This window comes from Ovis canadensis, chromosome 11, assembly GCF_042477335.2.
Source record: "Ovis canadensis isolate MfBH-ARS-UI-01 breed Bighorn chromosome 11, ARS-UI_OviCan_v2, whole genome shotgun sequence".
Lineage (NCBI taxonomy): Eukaryota > Metazoa > Chordata > Mammalia > Artiodactyla > Bovidae > Ovis > Ovis canadensis.
The window spans coordinates 50,005,620-50,022,500 of record NC_091255.1 but is presented as its reverse complement, the minus strand read 5'-3'; the positions used below and the strand labels follow the sequence as shown (position 1 = coordinate 50,022,500).

Genomic DNA, 16,881 nt, shown 5'->3' with positions numbered 1-16,881 from the left:
TTCTGCTGCCTTGGTAAAAGATATACCTCTGCAGTGCAGCTCCACCAGTTTGTGAGCACTAGTAATTCATGACAGAAATCGGGAGCCTGGAGCCATGTGGAGGTCAGAGGGTTTACATTCCCTGAGAGGGTCCAGCGGGGCAGCAGGAAGGACATTGCATTCTGTTGTCTTTCTTCTGGGCACTGTGGACGCCTCACTCCCCCAGGGTGAAGGAAGCTTCTTCCCATCGTGGTTTGGCACCTAATCTGGGACAGAGTCCAGGGTCCATCTCAGTTGGGAGGCATGGAAGATGAGGGTCTACTCTACCGCTTCCCCTTTGGCCATCTGCCCTCGAGGGTGGCACTGTCCGCGGGCCATGCTGGTATCCTCAGGACCGGCCGCTCTGCCTGGTTGTCCAGGCTGGACAGCAGACAGAAGGCCAGCGAGTTACCCTGTGGGTTGTGTCCCATGGGCCCTCTTCTCTTTAACCTCAATCCCTGTGTCTGCCCTGGTGAAGGTTCCAGATGGAGCACTCCCTCCGCCAGCTGGTGGAAGCTGATGTCTGCGGGATGCGCAGGGCGCTGGATGACCTCACACTTGCCAAGGCTGACCTGGAGGCCCAGGTGGAGTCCCGGAAGGAGGAGCTGCTCTGCCTCAAGAAGAACCATGAGCAGGTGCAGTAGCCCTTTGGGTGGCACATGGAGATGTCCTGGGGTGAATTCAGACTTCTTCGGAGGAAGCAATGAGGCCCTTCCTGGTTGTGCCTTGTGGTTAAGCCTCAAAGGGGATTTCTGGCTTTCACGGGGAGCCCACCCACTAAATGGCTTTGGAAACTACCACACTAATGCAGACAGTGCCTCATCCTCAGAGGAGAGCAGGGAAATCACTGGAGCTAATGGGAAGTGGGAGGTGAGGCTCTGAGTGGAGGGCAGCGGGAGCCCCACCAATGGGATGTCCTCCTATGTCCATAGGAAGTCCACACTCTGAAGCGTCAGCTGGGAGATAAGCTCAAGATTGAGCTGGACGTGGAGCCCACCGTGAACCTGGGCAGTGTGCTGGAGGAGATGCGGGGCCAGTACGAGGCCATGGTGGAGACCAACCTCCGTGACGTGGAGCAGTGGTTCCAAACTCAGGTGAGGGCAGTGCTGCAGAGCAGGGAGGGACCCGGCTGCATCTGGCCAGGGAGGGCAGCGGTCACTTCTCTGTGTGCTTGTGCTACAGTCTGAAGGCATCAGCCTGCAGGCCATGTCCTGCTCAGAGGAGCTGCAGTGCTGCCAGTCAGAGATCCTGGAGCTTCGACGCACAGTGAACACCCTGGAGGTGGAGCTGCAGGCTCAGCACACGCTGGTGAGTTCCTCTGGGAGCGTGGAAGACTCAGGTGGGCTCCCGCTTCTCATGGGCAGTCCCCAGGTTCAGTACATGCCTCACTTAGATATCATCCAAGGACCCAGCTTTAACCTTGACTTCTTTACCTTTGGGCTTCCCTGATGGCTCAGTTGGTAAAGAATCCGCCTGCAGTGCAGGAGACCCCAGTTCGATTCCTGGGTCGGGAAGATCCACTGGAGAAGAGAATTGGCTACCCACTCCAGTATTCTTGGGTTTCCCTTGTGGCTCAGCTGGTAAAGAATCTGCTCGCAATGTGGGAGACCTGGGTTCAATCCCTGGGTTGGGAAGATCCCCTGGAGAAGGGAAAGGCTAGCCACTCCAGTATTCTGGCCTGGCGAACTCCATGGACTGTATAGTCCACGGGGTCGCAAAGAGTTGGACACAACTGAGTGACTTTCACTTTCACTTTCTTTGCCTTTGCAAGAACTCTCTAGTGTGTGTGGATGCTGAGGAAATGAACATTCACACAGTGAGGGAGGTTCTGCAAACTTCTTCTAAGGTCTATGATGAAGAGCCGCAGCGTGTTGTTAGCTGTTGCTGCTGAGGACTTGCTCTTTGAGCCTGATGACGGCTTGGGGTGTCATGGTCTGAAGGGGTTGAGCACAGGGTCTGTGACTTTTAACCTCTTCCCCTCTTTCTTTGGTATCGCAGAAGGACTGCCTGCAGAACTCACTGTGTGAATCTGAGGCCCGCTTCGGCACCGAGCTGGCCCAGATGCAGAGCCTCATCAGCAACGTAGAGGAGCAGCTGTCTGAGATCCGGGCTGACCTGGAGCGGCAGAACCAGGAGTACCAGGTGCTGCTGGACGTCAAGGCCCGGCTGGAGGGTGAGATTGCCACATACCGGAACCTTCTGGAAAAGGAGGACTGCAAGTATGTAGTCTGATGTTGTTTATATCAATATCACGCGTAAAAGCAGAGACCTCTTATTGGGAATGAACTAAAAGGAGGGAGTGGCATTGCAGATTCTACCTCTGAGGACAAACTTGCTTCCCAGTAAGCCTGGTGCTGCTTGGACATGGAGGAAGGTGTGTAAGAATTCTGAAGCTCATGCCATCCCTGTTAGGCTTCCGCGTGCTAGTCACTCCCACCAGGGCTAACATACTGAGGGTTCAGTACATTTAGGTTTTGCTAAATTCCTTCTGGAATATCCCAGGAGCGTCACTTTCGGCATTTAAAAATATTGCATGGAGCACTGGTACCTATTCTCTCATTGTTAGTTTCTCAATAGGACTGTGACATAGGTGGGTGGATGGTGTACCCCTATGAGCAGGCAGGAGCAGGAGCAGGAGCAGCGCTGTGTTTATAAATGCTTTGTTGCTGTTTCATCATTAAGTTGTGTCTGACTTTCTGTGACCCCATGGACTGTAGCCCACCAGGCTCCTGGGGTTCTGGGTTCTGGGGTTCTCTAGGCAAGAATACTGGAGTGGGTAGCCATTTCCTTCTCCAGGGGATCTTCCTGACCCAGGAATCGAACCCGAATCTTCTGGGTCTCCTGTGTCCGCAGGTGGATTCTTTACAGCTGAGCCACCTGGGAAGCCCCTAGGGGCTGTGTTTAAATTGAGAGAGTGGCTGGCCTTGGCCTGTTCCTGCTCCACCTGCTTTCTGCCTTTCTCTTAGCTGTGTTCCTTTCCTGGTGGGAGAGAACACTGACTTTGCACAAGGCGCTCTGAGCTCTGGCTGCAGCCTCACTGAGAACTCGGAACAGTCCCTCCCCTTTCTAGGCTTAGAGGGACCTGTATGGCCTAAGCTCCACTTTGCTCTTCCAATTCTTTTTTAATTTATTTGGCGGCACCAGGTCTTAGTTGCAGCATGTAGGATCTTCAGTCTTTGTTGTGGCATGCAGGATCTTCAAGCTGTGGCCTGTGGGGTCTGTCACCGTGGCATGAGGACTCTTAGTTGAGGCATGTGGGATCCAGTTCCCTGACCAGGGATCGAACCCAGGCCCCTCGCACTGGGAGTATGGAGTCTCAGCTACTGAACCACAAGAGAAGTCCCCTGCTCTTCCAGTTCTAGAGTGCCTGTTTATTTTGGACTTTCATGCACTTCTCATTCATTGTTGTCATTCAGTCTCTCAGTCGTGTCCACCTCTTTGTGACCCCATGGACCGTAGCACACCAGGACTCTCTGTCCCTCACCATCTCTTAAAGTTTGCCCAAGTTCATGTCCATTGCATTGGTGATGCCATCCAGCCATCTCATCCTCTGACGCCCTCTTCTCCTTCTGTCCTCAATCTTTCCCAACAGCAGGGACTTCTCCAATGGTCAGCTGTTTGCATCAGGTGACCAAAATACTGGAGTTTCAGATTCAGCATCAGTCCTTCCAATGAGTATTCAGGGTTGATTTCCCTTAAAATTGACTGGTTTGACCTCCTTGCTGTCCAAGGGACTCTCAAGTGTCTTCCCCAGCACCACAGTTCATGCCAATGTTTAAACACTTTCTTTTTTTTCTCTCTCTCTACAGGCTCCCCTGCAACCCGTGTGCAACCCCAGTCTCCATCACCTGTGTGGGCCCTTCAGCCTGTACCTCCTGCTCTCCCTGCCTTTCTGGGCCTTCTGGGTCCTGCTCATCACCTCGATGCTGAATTACTCCTCACCGGGAGGAGCCAGAAAATGGCAAACGCCTGTAGTCCCTTGGCTCCATCCCCCAGACCTGCCACCCCAGGCCTTTCTGCCCCAGTCAGCCTAGGGGGAGACTGAAGGCAGGAAGAGCTTCTCTACTGATGGGCTTTCTGGTCCAGCCACTCAGCTCTGGCCCTTGGATTTGTCCTTCCTCCTTTCAGAGTGTCCTGACTGCTCTACTTTCTCTCTTCTGCTGCCTCCTGGTCTTTCAGACCTTGCTTTTAATTTGCTAATAAACTTCATTTGTGCAGCATAAGGAGCCCAGTGCCTGTGGTTCTGTTCCTTCATCATATGCTGAGTGATGCTGAGAGGGATGCTGTGGACCTCCCTGAGCCAGTCATTCATGTAGAAACAGAGATTGTGGTTTACTCACCAGGGTGGTTCTGGGAGAGGGCAAAGCCAGTGAGCACTGTGGCTAAAATATGAAAGTTCAGCAAAATAGCACAGGTGAGAAATACCTAGCTCTTGACCTGATCAAGCCTGATCACAGAGCCAGATTGCAGAGCTTTAAACATACAGACTAAATAACACCCCCCACGCCCCCACCTTTTTATCTGGATGAAGCCAGCTGGTCCTTGAGCAAAGGAAAAACTCAGGTTAGAGGTTCTGCTGGCCCCTCCAGAATACTTTCCTTGAAGTAAGTTTTTGTGATCACACACTCATTATGAGCAAGGCATCGTCCTGGGGCTTTATGAACACTGGGACACAGGGTCCCACAAAAACCCTGCAAAGAAGGAGTGGCTGTTACCATTTTTAGCTGGGGGGCTGAATCAAGGCTTGAAGCCCAGTTTCTTTGAACTATATCCAAAGTCCGTACTTTGGAAGCTTTGAAGAGGCAAAAATCAAATATGAGAAAATTTAGGACAGTAGTTCTAAAATTGTGGTCCTCCAACCAGTAATACCAGCATCATATGAGAACTTGGTGGAAATGTATCTTCTTGGGCCCCACCCCCAGGCTTTCTGAATAAGCAGTCTGTTTCCTTGAGCCTTCCAGGTGATTCTATATGCATAATCAAGTTTAAGAACCACTGTTAGGGGGTTTATTTGGGAAGATCACTACAGAAGGAATGGACCTTAATCTCCTGATCTCATGGATGAGGAACTCTTGATCCCATTGAGTTAGTGGTGAACATGTTAAGCAATGGTAATCACTGAGCTGGTCACTATATCAGTCTACAAAAGGCCAAACTCACCCACCCAAGCTCCCTTGCAGGCTCCAGTGGCAAGTCCTTCTGGCTGCCAAGCTTGGAACTCCAGTCAATAGACACATGAACCAGAAGCTCCATATTTCGGCAGCGATGGCTAAAAAGAGCATGTCTTCAGAAAGCAGCATCAGAACTGGCCAAGTAGTAAGTAGTGAGTTCCCCATCAGTAGAAGCATTCAAAGAGGGCTTTTATAACCACGCGGTGAAGACATGGAGGAAGTCACTCAGGTGTCTGATGGAGCTGGATAAGATGGTTGTAGAGGGTCTTCTAGCCCCTCAAATTGACGACTTTCTGCTTTCTAGGTCTTATTAATCAGCGAAACTACAAGCAGAGCAGATACACTGAATCCAGCAGCTGGTTCTTGTCTTCCCTCTCTACTCCTTGAACTCTCTGAATCAGAGTAGCTTGCTGAGAAATTTACAAAGTCTAGCCCATCCTCTGCGGGAGTGACCACAGTCCCAAGTCTCAGGGATGGAGAGGTTTTAAGTCAGAACCTGGCTGCTTTGCCTCCAACTGCTCTCAAGCCTGGACACCTACCTGTTGGCCATTGCCTCTGTAGACAGGACTGATTTGCTTGGGAGCCATCAGGACTTGCATCATAGGAAGCTCTGGAAGGTCAGAGGCTGCTCACCCTCCCCTCCCCTCCCCTCCCCTGTGCCTCTGCTCTTCTCCCAAGTGTAGAGCTGTGTGGGCACAGGCAATGCATCCCTGAGACACATATCCAAGAGTGGGTCCCAATAAGAAAGAGCAATCTCAATCAGTCTTAATTTAGCTCCCCAGCCCAAACACCTTTGCTTCTTCCTTTGTACTTAAACAGCTCCTTTCATCCAACAAGTTCAAAGCCATTTAACAAAATAAAGCCACTTACTCTCACACCATGAGAGAGGAGGGAAGCATTGTTCTTCCCATGTAAGGAGATGGAGAGGAGGTGAGTCATTCAGTGGTGGAGGGATTCTTCTGGTGACATGAAATGAATCAGTGGGGCCTCAGGGTGACTGACTTGTGTTTCTTAAGTTCATATACAATGCCTTGTCATCTATAATTAAAATATTAGCTTTGATGAGACATTGTGTGTGTGTGCCTGTGTGTGAATGTGTGAAGTGGTTTGGGAAGCAATGCTGGGTAAAGGAGATAATTATGCTTGGGAAGGTGTGAAGAGCTTCCCTGGAAACCAAACAATCCATTATTACCATCATCACTACCATCACCACCACCACAATTATCTGTTTCATCGTCATCACCATCACCATCATCACCATCGCTACCATCATCATCGTCATTACACATCTTCATCATTATCATCATCATTGATGCTTACACTCACTGAGCTCTTACTAATTAGCCAGGCACTAATTTAAATTGGGGATAAGTTTACATACATACACTCATTTAACCCTATGGCAATCCTGTGAAGCCAATATTATTGTTATCCCCATTTTGCAGATGAGGAACCAAAGCTCAGAAAGGCTAAATAACATGCCCAAGGACACACAGCTACTCAGTGGGGAAGCCAGGGTTCAGATCCAGGTCGTCTGCCTCCAGCAACTGTTCTTTCAACCAGTGTGCTGTACAGAGGCCCAGCCTCAGATTGCGTCAGCAGGACAAAAGAACTGCAATCACGCCAATGTTTTGATTTGTTTTCCTTGAAGGGAATAAGACACTGTTTATGCTTGAGAATTCTTTCATATCTGAGAATTTATGCCATAAAATGAAAATAGCATGAGGAGCCTGGCGATTTTGATGGTGGGAAATCACCAAAGAAGGCCAGTCGCTCTCCGCCATTACTAGGACCACGTTGTCCATTGAGGTAGAGGAGGAGAAGAGAAGTAGAACCCCGTATGTATGTTCATCATTTTACCATGTACAAAGTGCTTTCATATCTGTTATCCGACTTGAGCCCCCACCCCCAAACCCTGAGGGAGACAGAACAGGTTCCACACTCTGCATTTTGCCGTGGAAGAAGTTCAAAGTCAGGGACTCACTCAAGTCTAAGTCTTCTCATTCCTGGTGCATTACCCTGAACCAAACTGCCAAGCATTTTACTGGAGGCACCTCTGGATAAAACTTTGGATTTAGACACTCTCCAAGGCTGGGGGATGGTTAGATGGTTGGATGGCATCACTGGCTCAATGGACTTGAGTTTGAGCAAGCTCCAGGAGATGGTGAAGGACAGGGAAGCCTGCGGGGCTGTAGTCCATGGGGTCACAAAGAGTCAGATATGACCGAGTGACTGAACAACAGCAATAAGTCTGGGGGGAGATGGCTGAGATGGATTTTGCAGGGTCTGGGAATCCCCCAAAGGATGATATTCCCAGTGCATCCTCTCACCCTGCAATGTCCTCCCTGCCCACCACATTGCAGGCTGAGTCTCCTGGGCTCCTTCAGCTGAGGCTCCCCCTTTAGGCTAGTTTTTGTACCCACACTTCTCTTGCCTTCCTTCCCCTTTCCTCCCCCAGCTTGTCAGACATCCTAAACATGTGGTTCGTTCATTCACATTAGCTTCAAGGCCCTCTGCCGAGAGGTCTCCACCACCAGTATCTCTCTCTGATTCTGAGGGTGGCCACTGTGTCCACCTACCAGCAGGGTCACCCATCACTTGCATTTCTCCCCACTAATATCATTCCCTTTTCTAGAAAGAGGAAGCTCTTACACTTGCTTGACTCAGCATTGCCTCTTTTCTATCTTCTGTCCCACGCTCTATCCCTTGAAGCCTCTTTCACCTGCTTTGAAACTCATCTCAATGACCACAGATCCTACAGGGATGCTGCAGAAGCACCAAGCAACGAGAACCGATATTAAAATAAAATAGCTCATTACCAGGCCTGGTTGAAGAAAAGATTCTTAAAGGGACTAGGGTTCTAGTGAGATCAGCTGTTTGAAGCTAACCTCTGAGTCACCTAGAGAGTAGAGTCACCAATAAATCTCCTTTAGGGGACAAGGAGATAATCTGAAATGGCCACATCCTTCACCTCCTGGCTGAGAATCATGAACTGGGTTGAAATGGGCTAAATGGAGTTTGGGGCAGGAACAAGTGTGGGAAAAGAGGGAGGGGGAAGGAAGGAATTGGTTTTTTTTTGGAGGGGAGGTGAAGGGCTCAATTATATTACTGTACATTAGAGTTAGTTATAGACTTGACTGCCTGCTCAGCGGGACTGAGAGCATATCATTTGCCTGTCCCTCACAAGTATCCCCCTCCCCACCCACCCTGGCCCTCAACCTCCCATCCCACAGTCCTGGGACTATGCCAGGCACTTGGTAGAAGTTCAAAAAGTGATTACTGCCCTTAATGTGATATATACAGTTTTCTAAATCCATTAAATACAAATAAATTTCCAAATGTCCATATACCTTTAAACTATCTCCTCTCTTCCTCTTCTGTCATTTCTCATATATTTGGGGGACCCATGTTAGTTTGAGTTGTTCATAAAAAGATAATTTGCTACAGGAACTGTGATTATTCTGTTTCAATTTCATCCCATGTCCAGCATGGAGAAGCTGCTCTTTAAATGTGCTTTGAAAAAACTTAACTAAGTAAAATTATGGGTTTGATAGTTCTGGACTGCTCAGTTTCTCTCTGAGTGAATAATTCTGCAAGTACTTCAATTAGGAGATCAAGAGAGTACATGAAATCTACTCCTAATCTGTGTGAGGCCATGCAGACCTTATAACCTTGGAGTCTCATGAAATTGTTAGTTGCTCAGTCATATCCAACTCTTTGCAACCCCATGGACTGTAGCCCACCAGGCTGTCCACGCAATTCTCCAGGAAAAAATACTGAAGTGGGTAGCAATTCCCTTCTCCAGGGTATCTTCCTAGTCCAGGGATCAAACCCAGGTCTCCTGCATTGCAGGCAGATTCTTTACTATCTGATCTACCAGGGAAGCCCCTGGAGTCCCATCTTTCCCACTAATTCAAGAAGTAAATTCACAGAAGCCTATTAACATTTTGAAATCATTGCCAGAAAGAAGCTAAATTTAAAAGGGATGGTAGAATTATTGTTTACTTACCAGCTCTCTGTCCACTGTCTCTCTCTTGAATTCTTGTGCCATTTCACCTTCTGCAGGGAAAAAAGGAATCTACAGGAGAAGCCAGCAGGTAACAGGTGTAACCTGTTCTTTGCTGCATCTTCTCTGTGGTTGCCGATTGACTGTGCCCTGAAGATGTACAGGTGGGACTACCCCAGCTCCTTTCTTCCTTTCTCTTCTACACACTCCTATCATTCAGGAACAGGTAGCAGGGCCCCCTTTGACATTTTGCAGCCTGGATGTAGACAACAGGGCATTTCTCAGCCATGAACAAATCTCAGATTGGATCATGGAGTTGATGCTCTGGTCTGGACATCTTGGAACAATGGCACTTCTGTTTGAGGCCTCAAAAACTATGGTCCCATGTCTGTAGATCTCTTCTGAATCTCCATTTACATCTCTCAGGACACTCGTCAGGGTGGACCACTCTTCTGTACCTTCATTTAGGTTATCTTGGTTACTTCTCATCTTTCCATCCTCCAGGTTCCCTCACTTGAAGACAGGCTAGCTTCATCTGATCAACATGACCCGTTGTGGTTCAGAGGAGTCCTTGCAGGTTCCCTCCTTGCCTCTTCTTTGCATTCTTATCTTTCTTATTAAACACATCTCTCCCTGCTTCCCTCTTTTCCCATGTCTTGGTTCTTTCTGCATTGTATGCAAGGTATGTCCGCTTTTTTGTCCCAATCCTTGAATCTTCTCATACTTAGAACCTAAACATTCTCCTTTGCTTAAAGCCTCCATGATGCTACGCTGGCCAATCAGTAGATAAGACCAAAGAGCTTGAAGGATGTTGCTGGAATTTAGTCTGAGCTCCCTGGGTGGGGAGGAAGGCAGGATGGTGGTGCCTTGCTGGAAAGCCAGTGCTTTGGAGCAGGCTGACAAGAGTTGGGAAGCAGGCTTGTGCTGTTCCCTAGGAGCAAATGCCCATCAGTCTGATTCACAGGGCTTTCCATTTGTCCCAAGCCTGGATGAATGAGACAGGAGTTCCTGGCCTCTGGGAAGTCTCAGTGATGCTTGCCTTAGGACCCACCTATTTCTCCCCTTTTAATTGCCTTGGAGGAAAACAAAGAGATTTTGATTTTATTATAAGTCTGGAGCTTTTGGTCAATGGCATTATAGTAAGCAGCGATAATGACCTTGGAGAGGGTAGATGAAGGATCTTTCATCTGAGACAAAGTGGAGTGCTGCGTGAATACCATCATGAAAGCTTGCTGGGGGGAAGGACTTCAATAAGCTGTCAATAAAACTGCCTTTGGAGGGCAGCCAAAACCACAGCAGAGGCTGGGGCGCTGCTCCCCAAAGGGCAGGTGGTACCTGGTGATGCAACATTTATATGTTCAGAACTTTGGTCACCCCTTCCTCAGACCTTCTAGTGCCTTCAGTGACTCCAAGATTGTCTTGCAAAATCCCCTTTAGCCGTGTTTCCTCATTTTCTCTCCTGGGTACCCAGGTTCTTGGATTCAATGACATGACCATGGAGCCCCCTCCCTTGGCACCTTTCAACCTTTGGTTCTTAAATCACGTAGCAGGTAACCCAGTAAGGCTGATGGTGGGAGCCTGGGACAGGGTATGATGCATCTTCCTGGTGTGACAATTATACTTGGAGAATTGGGCAAAACGTTAGAAATTCTAACTGGAAATTTACAAACATTTTCTGTTAAAGCCAACATGCAATTCTGATGCTTGAGGGGGCTCCTTTGGACTATCTCCTAGACTTACCACTCACTCTATTCTAACATGATGGCTAGATACCTCACTGGAAAAGTTTTGCAAGCCTAGCCATATTCCTTTCTCACACCTGCCTCCAGAGACTCCCTTAATTTTAATGCATTTATATGGATTTCTCAGCTTGCATTTCCTTAGCCTTCTTTCTAAATGATCTCTTCTTCCAGAATCTTCCTTGTTCTAATTCTCAAACTAATTATCAAAGCCTCTATCTTTTTTTCTGTTTCTTTTTTTTGCTTTTTTTCTTTTATTAAAATTTTATTTTTACTTTATTTTACTTTACAATGCTGTATTTAAAATTCCTCTACAGTCCTTTTTTCTTTTGCCACACCTCGAAGCATATAGGATTTTAGTTCCCTGACCACGGATCGAACCCATGGCCCCTGTGATGGAAATGTGACATCTTAACCACTGGACCACCAGGGGAGTCCCTTCTCTACAGACTTTTATTTTTAAATTTAAATTTCAGATAAACATCAAATAACTTTTTTTCTTCTTCTTTTCAAATATAAATTTATTTATTTTAATTGGAGGCTAATTAGTTTATAATATTGTATTGATTTTGCCATACATCAACATGCATCCACCACGGGTGTACACGTGTTCCCCATCCTGAACCCCCCTCCCACCTCCCTCCTCATACCATCCCTCTGGGTCATCCCAGTGCACCAGTCCCAAGCATCCTGTATCCTGCATCAAACCTGGACTGGCGATTCGTTTCATATATGATATTATACATGTTTCAATACCATCCTCCCAAATCATCCCACCCTCTCCCTCTCCCACAGAGTCCAGAAGACTGTTCTATACATCTGCGTCTCTTTTGCTGTCTCGCATACAGGGTTATCATTACCATCTTTCTAAATTCCATATATATGTGTTAGTACACTGTATTGGTGTTTTTCTTTCTACAGACCTTTTTAAATTTTATTTTTTAAATTAAAATTTATTACTTTTTAAAAATTTATGTTTTGTAATTGGAGGAAAATTGCTTTATGATGTTACATTAGTTTCTGCTGTACAGCAAAGTGAATCAGTTATGCACATAACATGTATCTGGGTTTCCCCATTGGCTCAGCTGTAAAGAATCTGCCTGCAATGTGGGAGACCCGGGTTTGATCCCTGGTTGGGAATATCCCCTGAAGGAGGGCAAGGCTACCCACTCCAGTATTCTTGCCAGGTGAATCCCATGGACAGAGGAGCCTGGTAGGCTACAGTCCCTAGGGTCACAAAGAGGTGGACACTATTGAAGTGATTGAGCATGCCTGCACACATACATATATCCACTCTTTTTTAGATTCTTTTCCTTTTACAGTCCTTTTGAGTGATAGGCAGGTGGCATCGCACAAATAGCTGTCCATCCTTCTTGACTGTGGCCCGAGTTGATTCTCATCCACCTCGCGTCTTCTAAGGCTTGGACTCCACATCATTGAAGGATTCTGTATCATTGAAGGATTCTGTCTCAAAGCAGATGGAAAGGGAACATATTTCTGACTTAATGCAGCTTGTTCCTTGATTCAATCCTAGTCCCTCCCTGGACATGCCAGATGGGCCAGGAGGTGAATTTGATCATGGTTTTATCAGATCACGTAACACAAAAGAATGTCATTGGATGGACTAACTCCCAATTAACAAGGGCAGATCCTCGGGCTAGACTATGTGGCTTCTTTGAAAGTCTACCGCAGGACAATGATTTCATGGGTGCACAGCCTGAAGAGTAGTCTTGACTTAACAAGAAGCCAAGTAAAAAAGTTTATGGGACAAGGGACTCTTCTGAGGAAGGCCAATAACAGATTGAAGGGAAGGGCATTTGAAAAGCAGTGAAAAAATAAAAAGAAAAAAGACATTACATACTGTGTCCACACCCTCTGGGGATGGGGTATAAATGCTCCACAGAGGCAGAAGGCTCACAAGCTCCTTGGAGAACTTGGACTCTGTGTTCAGTCAGGAACCTCGCTCCCTCCAGCACCATGTCTTTCAACTTCTGCCTGCCCAACCTGAGCTTCCGCTCCAGCTGCTCCTCCAGGCCCTGCGTGCCCTCCAGCTGCTGTGGCACCACCCTGCCCGGGGCCTGCAACATCCCCGCCAATGTGGGCAGCTGCAACTGGTTCTGTGAGGGCTCCTTCAACGGCAACGAGAAGGAGACCATGCAGTTCCTGAACGACCGGCTGGCCAGCTACCTGGAGAAGGTGCGGCAGCTGGAGCGGGAGAACGCGGAGCTGGAGAGCCGCATCCTGGAGCGCAGCCAGCAGCAGGAGCCCCTCGTGTGCCCCAACTACCAGTCCTACTTCCGGACCATCGAGGAGCTCCAGCAGAAGGTGAGGGGCCTTGCAGTCATCTCTCAGCAGGGGGAGTGTCCCAGGATTCTCAATCTGGGGGAGAGAACTGTGCTTCTTACATCTAGGCCATCTTGATTCTTGCTTCCTCCTTTTACCTTCAAAATGGCTTTTTAAGCATTTTTAAAGAACTTGATGATTTCATAGTTATTTTCAGTCCTCACCCAGAAACCTCTCATTCCCCAGATCCTGTGTGCCAAGTCAGAGAATGCCAGACTGGTGGTGCAGATCGATAATGCCAAGCTGGCCGCAGATGACTTTAGGACCAAGTAAGTGGTTCAGATTTCGCATGGGTGCCCGCTCCTTTTGTTCAGTCTCTAGTGAAAGAAGAGGGTTTCCCATGGCTGACTGAACAGCAGTTAATCCATCAATCATGAAGGATTCTGCAGAGGACTGGGGGGACCAAACAAAGGAGTCACAAGAGTAGATGAGGACTCAAGTCAATTTTGGGATCAATATTGGGTCTTGACCGAGCCTCCAGCACCCTGCCTTTGTCTCCTGGGTCTACTCACTGCCGAAGGGGGAAGGCAAGGTGGTTGGGGTTATCCAAGATCATTCCTGTGAGTCTTCAGGGTCTGCCAGTTACTGCTCTGACCCTCCCCTTGTGCAGGTATGAGACGGAGCTGGGCTTGCGGCAGCTGGTGGAGTCGGACATCAACGGCCTGCGTAGGATCCTGGATGAGCTGACCCTGTGCAAGTCCGACCTGGAGGCCCAGGTGGAGTCCCTGAAAGAGGAGCTGATCTGCCTCAAGAGCAACCATGAAGAGGTGAGACCAGAGATGAGAAATGAAGAAATCTGACTCAGCCTCAGGCCTAGGGCAGCTTTAGTGACTTGGGGTGGTAGAATCAGGGATAAGAATCTTTCAGATTTCTTTGAAAACACCAGAACTTCATGATGAAAGAAAACATTGCGAGATGAAACCTATCCATGTTCCCAGATAAGCTGTATCTTTCACTCAAAATTGGGGCATCACTTTCATTTCCCAGGGCACCTCCCTGGGCTTGTGATTGGCTGCTGATTTGTAGAAGTCCCAGCACTGCTCTGATCATGCCGTTTGAAGCCATCTCTCTTCCCCAAAGCCAAAATATCAGTCTTGGTGAATCAAAGTCTCTATTCTTTCAAAGTCTTGATGAAAAATGATCCAGGGTTCCTTCTCTCTCCTGGGAGGGGTCATGACAATATCTTACTTGATGGCAAGAATGGTTTGATATACATACAATCTGAAATTATACATCCAATTCTTTTTATTTATGGGGTTATCTGCAGCCAGTCTACAACCTGGGAAATTTGGGCATTTATACATCCTTGAATAGCCCCCAAGCAAACCCCTGGAAAAATTTTTTTTTAATCCAAGGATCATGACACAGTCATGGTGGGAAGGAGCTGAACACATGGAACACAGACCACTTTACCTTCTGCTGTCATAGCTGTTTCACTAGAAGTTCCTTTTCCAAGGAAATAGATGAATAGGATGTCAGCAAGCAGTGCCATTTCTTAGGCTCCACTCTTCACTGAGGATAGTCACTCTTGCATTTTCTGCATCCACAGGAAGTCAACACCCTGCGGAGCCAGCTGGGAGATCGCCTCAATGTGGAGGTGGATGCTGCCCCCACTGTGGACCTCAACCGTGTGCTCAATGAGACCAGGGCTCAGTATGAGGCCTTGGTGGAGACGAACCGCAGAGACGTGGAAGAATGGTACATCAGGCAGGTGAGTACATCAGCACGTGGTGTCTCAGGACCCTCAGCCCCTTGGGGCCCTTCAGGCGGGGTCTGATCCTGTCCTTTGCATTTTGGTGTTTCAGACTGAGGAGCTGAACAAGCAGGTGGTGTCCAGCTCAGAGCAGCTGCAGTCCTGCCAGACAGAGATCATTGAGCTGAGACGCACGGTCAATGCTCTGGAGGTGGAGCTTCAGGCCCAGCACAACCTGGTGGGTATTGATGAGACTCCTGGTGAGGAGGTGAGGTTGGGGAGTCAGGGGCACTGGGATGCCCTCCAGACCACCCTCTCCTGAACTCTTGGAGCTTGTGACTTGTTTGGAAGAGATGGAGAAGCCTCTGAAGGAGCAGCTCTGTGACCTTCCTCCCCTTCCCTCTGACAGAGAGACTCCCTGGAGAACACCCTGACGGAGACGGAGGCTCGCTACAGCTGCCAGCTGAACCAGGTGCAGAGCCTGATCAGCAACGTGGAGTCACAGCTGGCAGAGATCAGGGGTGACCTGGAGCGGCAGAACCAGGAGTACCAGGTGCTCCTGGACGTGCGGGCCCGGCTGGAGTGTGAGATCAACACGTACCGGGGGCTGCTGGATAGCGAAGACTGCAAGTGAGTACTGAGCAAGTGTTTGGTGAAGCCTTGCACACATAGGCGTACTTCTTAGTTGGACTCCAGACAAAGACTGCATACCTTGGAGAGGAAATTATGCCTTCACACCAGACATGCTCAAACAATGAAAAGCAAAGTGGTTAACATTAAAAAATAAAATGGCATGAATTGCTTGAGGGACAAACTGAAATTGTACAGCCAACTCTGCAGTCTACTGTGATGATATTGATATGTGATCAATGACATTTCTTACAGTTTGTAATACCATACTGTGTAGAGGGTACATTTCCACATGTTACCTCATCTGCCGCTAGAGTTACCACGAGGTCGACAGGATCAGTATTCTCATCATTCTGTGGGTGAAGGGATTGGGGCTTGAAGAAGTTTAGCGACTTATTCAAGGTCACCAGCTAGGAATGGACAGTGTTGGGAGCTGAGACCAGAGTTTCTGAGCATTGATAGTGAGTTTTGTATCAGGTGAGCCTGTGACCTTCTCTGTTATAGGTCAGGTCAAGTCCCAGTGGGCAGTCCACTCTTGCGGTCTCTCTGGTTACATCACAAGCCTCCCTCACTTTATATCTTTCCCTTTCTCCAGGCTGCCCTGCAATCCCTGTGCCACGACCAATGCATGCGGCAAGACCATCACACCCTGCATCTCCAGTCCCTGTGCTCCTGCTGCTCCCTGCACGCCCTGTGTCCCCCGCTCCCGCTGTGGGCCTTGCAACTCCTACGTGCGCTAGAGTCCAGTGGTTGCCCAAGGAGCAAGGAGACAGGGCCCAGGGTTCTGGAGCTGTGACTTGGCCCTGGTTCTTTCCAACAAATGGGTTAGAAAACACAATGTGCATGGCTGGAGCTGCCCCAGGGGGGAAATCCAGAAGCTCACCCAACCTCCTCAAGATGATCCCTGCCCACACTTTCCTTCACTGGGGACTGTTTCTTCTTGGCTTGCGCAGAGAGCCTGCCCACGTGTCAGCAACGCTCCCTTGTAACCTTCTAATAAACTCAATTTCCTTGGCAAAGTACATGCCTTTCCCATTGGTATTTATTTGTCTCATCACGCCTGTTGCTTGAGCACTCTATAAAAGGCCACTTGAAAGCAGAACCTTACATATAATGGCTTGAGTCTTGGATAGGAAAGCTGCTCCGGGGCTGGTGGACAGATGGCTGGTCCCATGGGAGAATGGGGGTGGGCAGGAAAGAGGGCAGGACAACTGCAGTGTGGCTCCATCTCCCTCAGCCATTCTTGGATTTACTCCCTCACCCCTCCTGACCAGGATATCT

General features: G+C 48.5%; 2 protein-coding genes across 2 annotated transcripts in view; both read left to right on the top strand.

The window, feature by feature from the left end:
• Positions 1 to 3,948, top strand: part of LOC138414738 (keratin, type I cuticular Ha8-like) — a 7,099-nt gene extending 3,151 nt beyond the window's left edge. The window contains exons 3-7 of the mRNA XM_069542523.1: positions 497 to 653; positions 951 to 1,112; positions 1,201 to 1,326; positions 2,017 to 2,237; positions 3,828 to 3,948. Coding sequence (XP_069398624.1) covers positions 497 to 653; positions 951 to 1,112; positions 1,201 to 1,326; positions 2,017 to 2,237; positions 3,828 to 3,948 — 787 coding nt within the window. The remainder of the gene's footprint in view (positions 1 to 496; positions 654 to 950; positions 1,113 to 1,200; positions 1,327 to 2,016; positions 2,238 to 3,827) is intronic.
• An 8,908-nt stretch (positions 3,949 to 12,856) lies between these two features.
• Positions 12,857 to 16,387, top strand: LOC138414737 (keratin, type I microfibrillar 48 kDa, component 8C-1). The gene is made up of 7 exons (XM_069542522.1): positions 12,857 to 13,259; positions 13,464 to 13,546; positions 13,888 to 14,044; positions 14,827 to 14,988; positions 15,083 to 15,208; positions 15,380 to 15,600; positions 16,196 to 16,387. The coding sequence occupies exons 1-7, from the start codon at positions 12,912 to 12,914 to the stop codon at positions 16,338 to 16,340; spliced, it is 1,242 nt and encodes a 413-aa protein (XP_069398623.1). The 5' UTR covers positions 12,857 to 12,911; the 3' UTR covers positions 16,341 to 16,387.
• Positions 16,388 to 16,881: the final 494 nt, after the last annotated feature.

Bases quoted from the DNA above. Each gene is read 5' to 3' on its own strand.
- LOC138414737 (XM_069542522.1), top strand. From the start codon at position 12,912: ATGTCTTTCAACTTCTGCCTGCCCAACCTGAGCTTCCGCTCCAGCTGC. The intron at 14,045-14,826 runs GTGAGACCAGAG...CTGCATCCACAG, and splicing joins TCAAGAGCAACCATGAAGAG to GAAGTCAACACCCTGCGGAG. The intron at 14,989-15,082 runs GTGAGTACATCA...TTGGTGTTTCAG, and splicing joins AAGAATGGTACATCAGGCAG to ACTGAGGAGCTGAACAAGCA.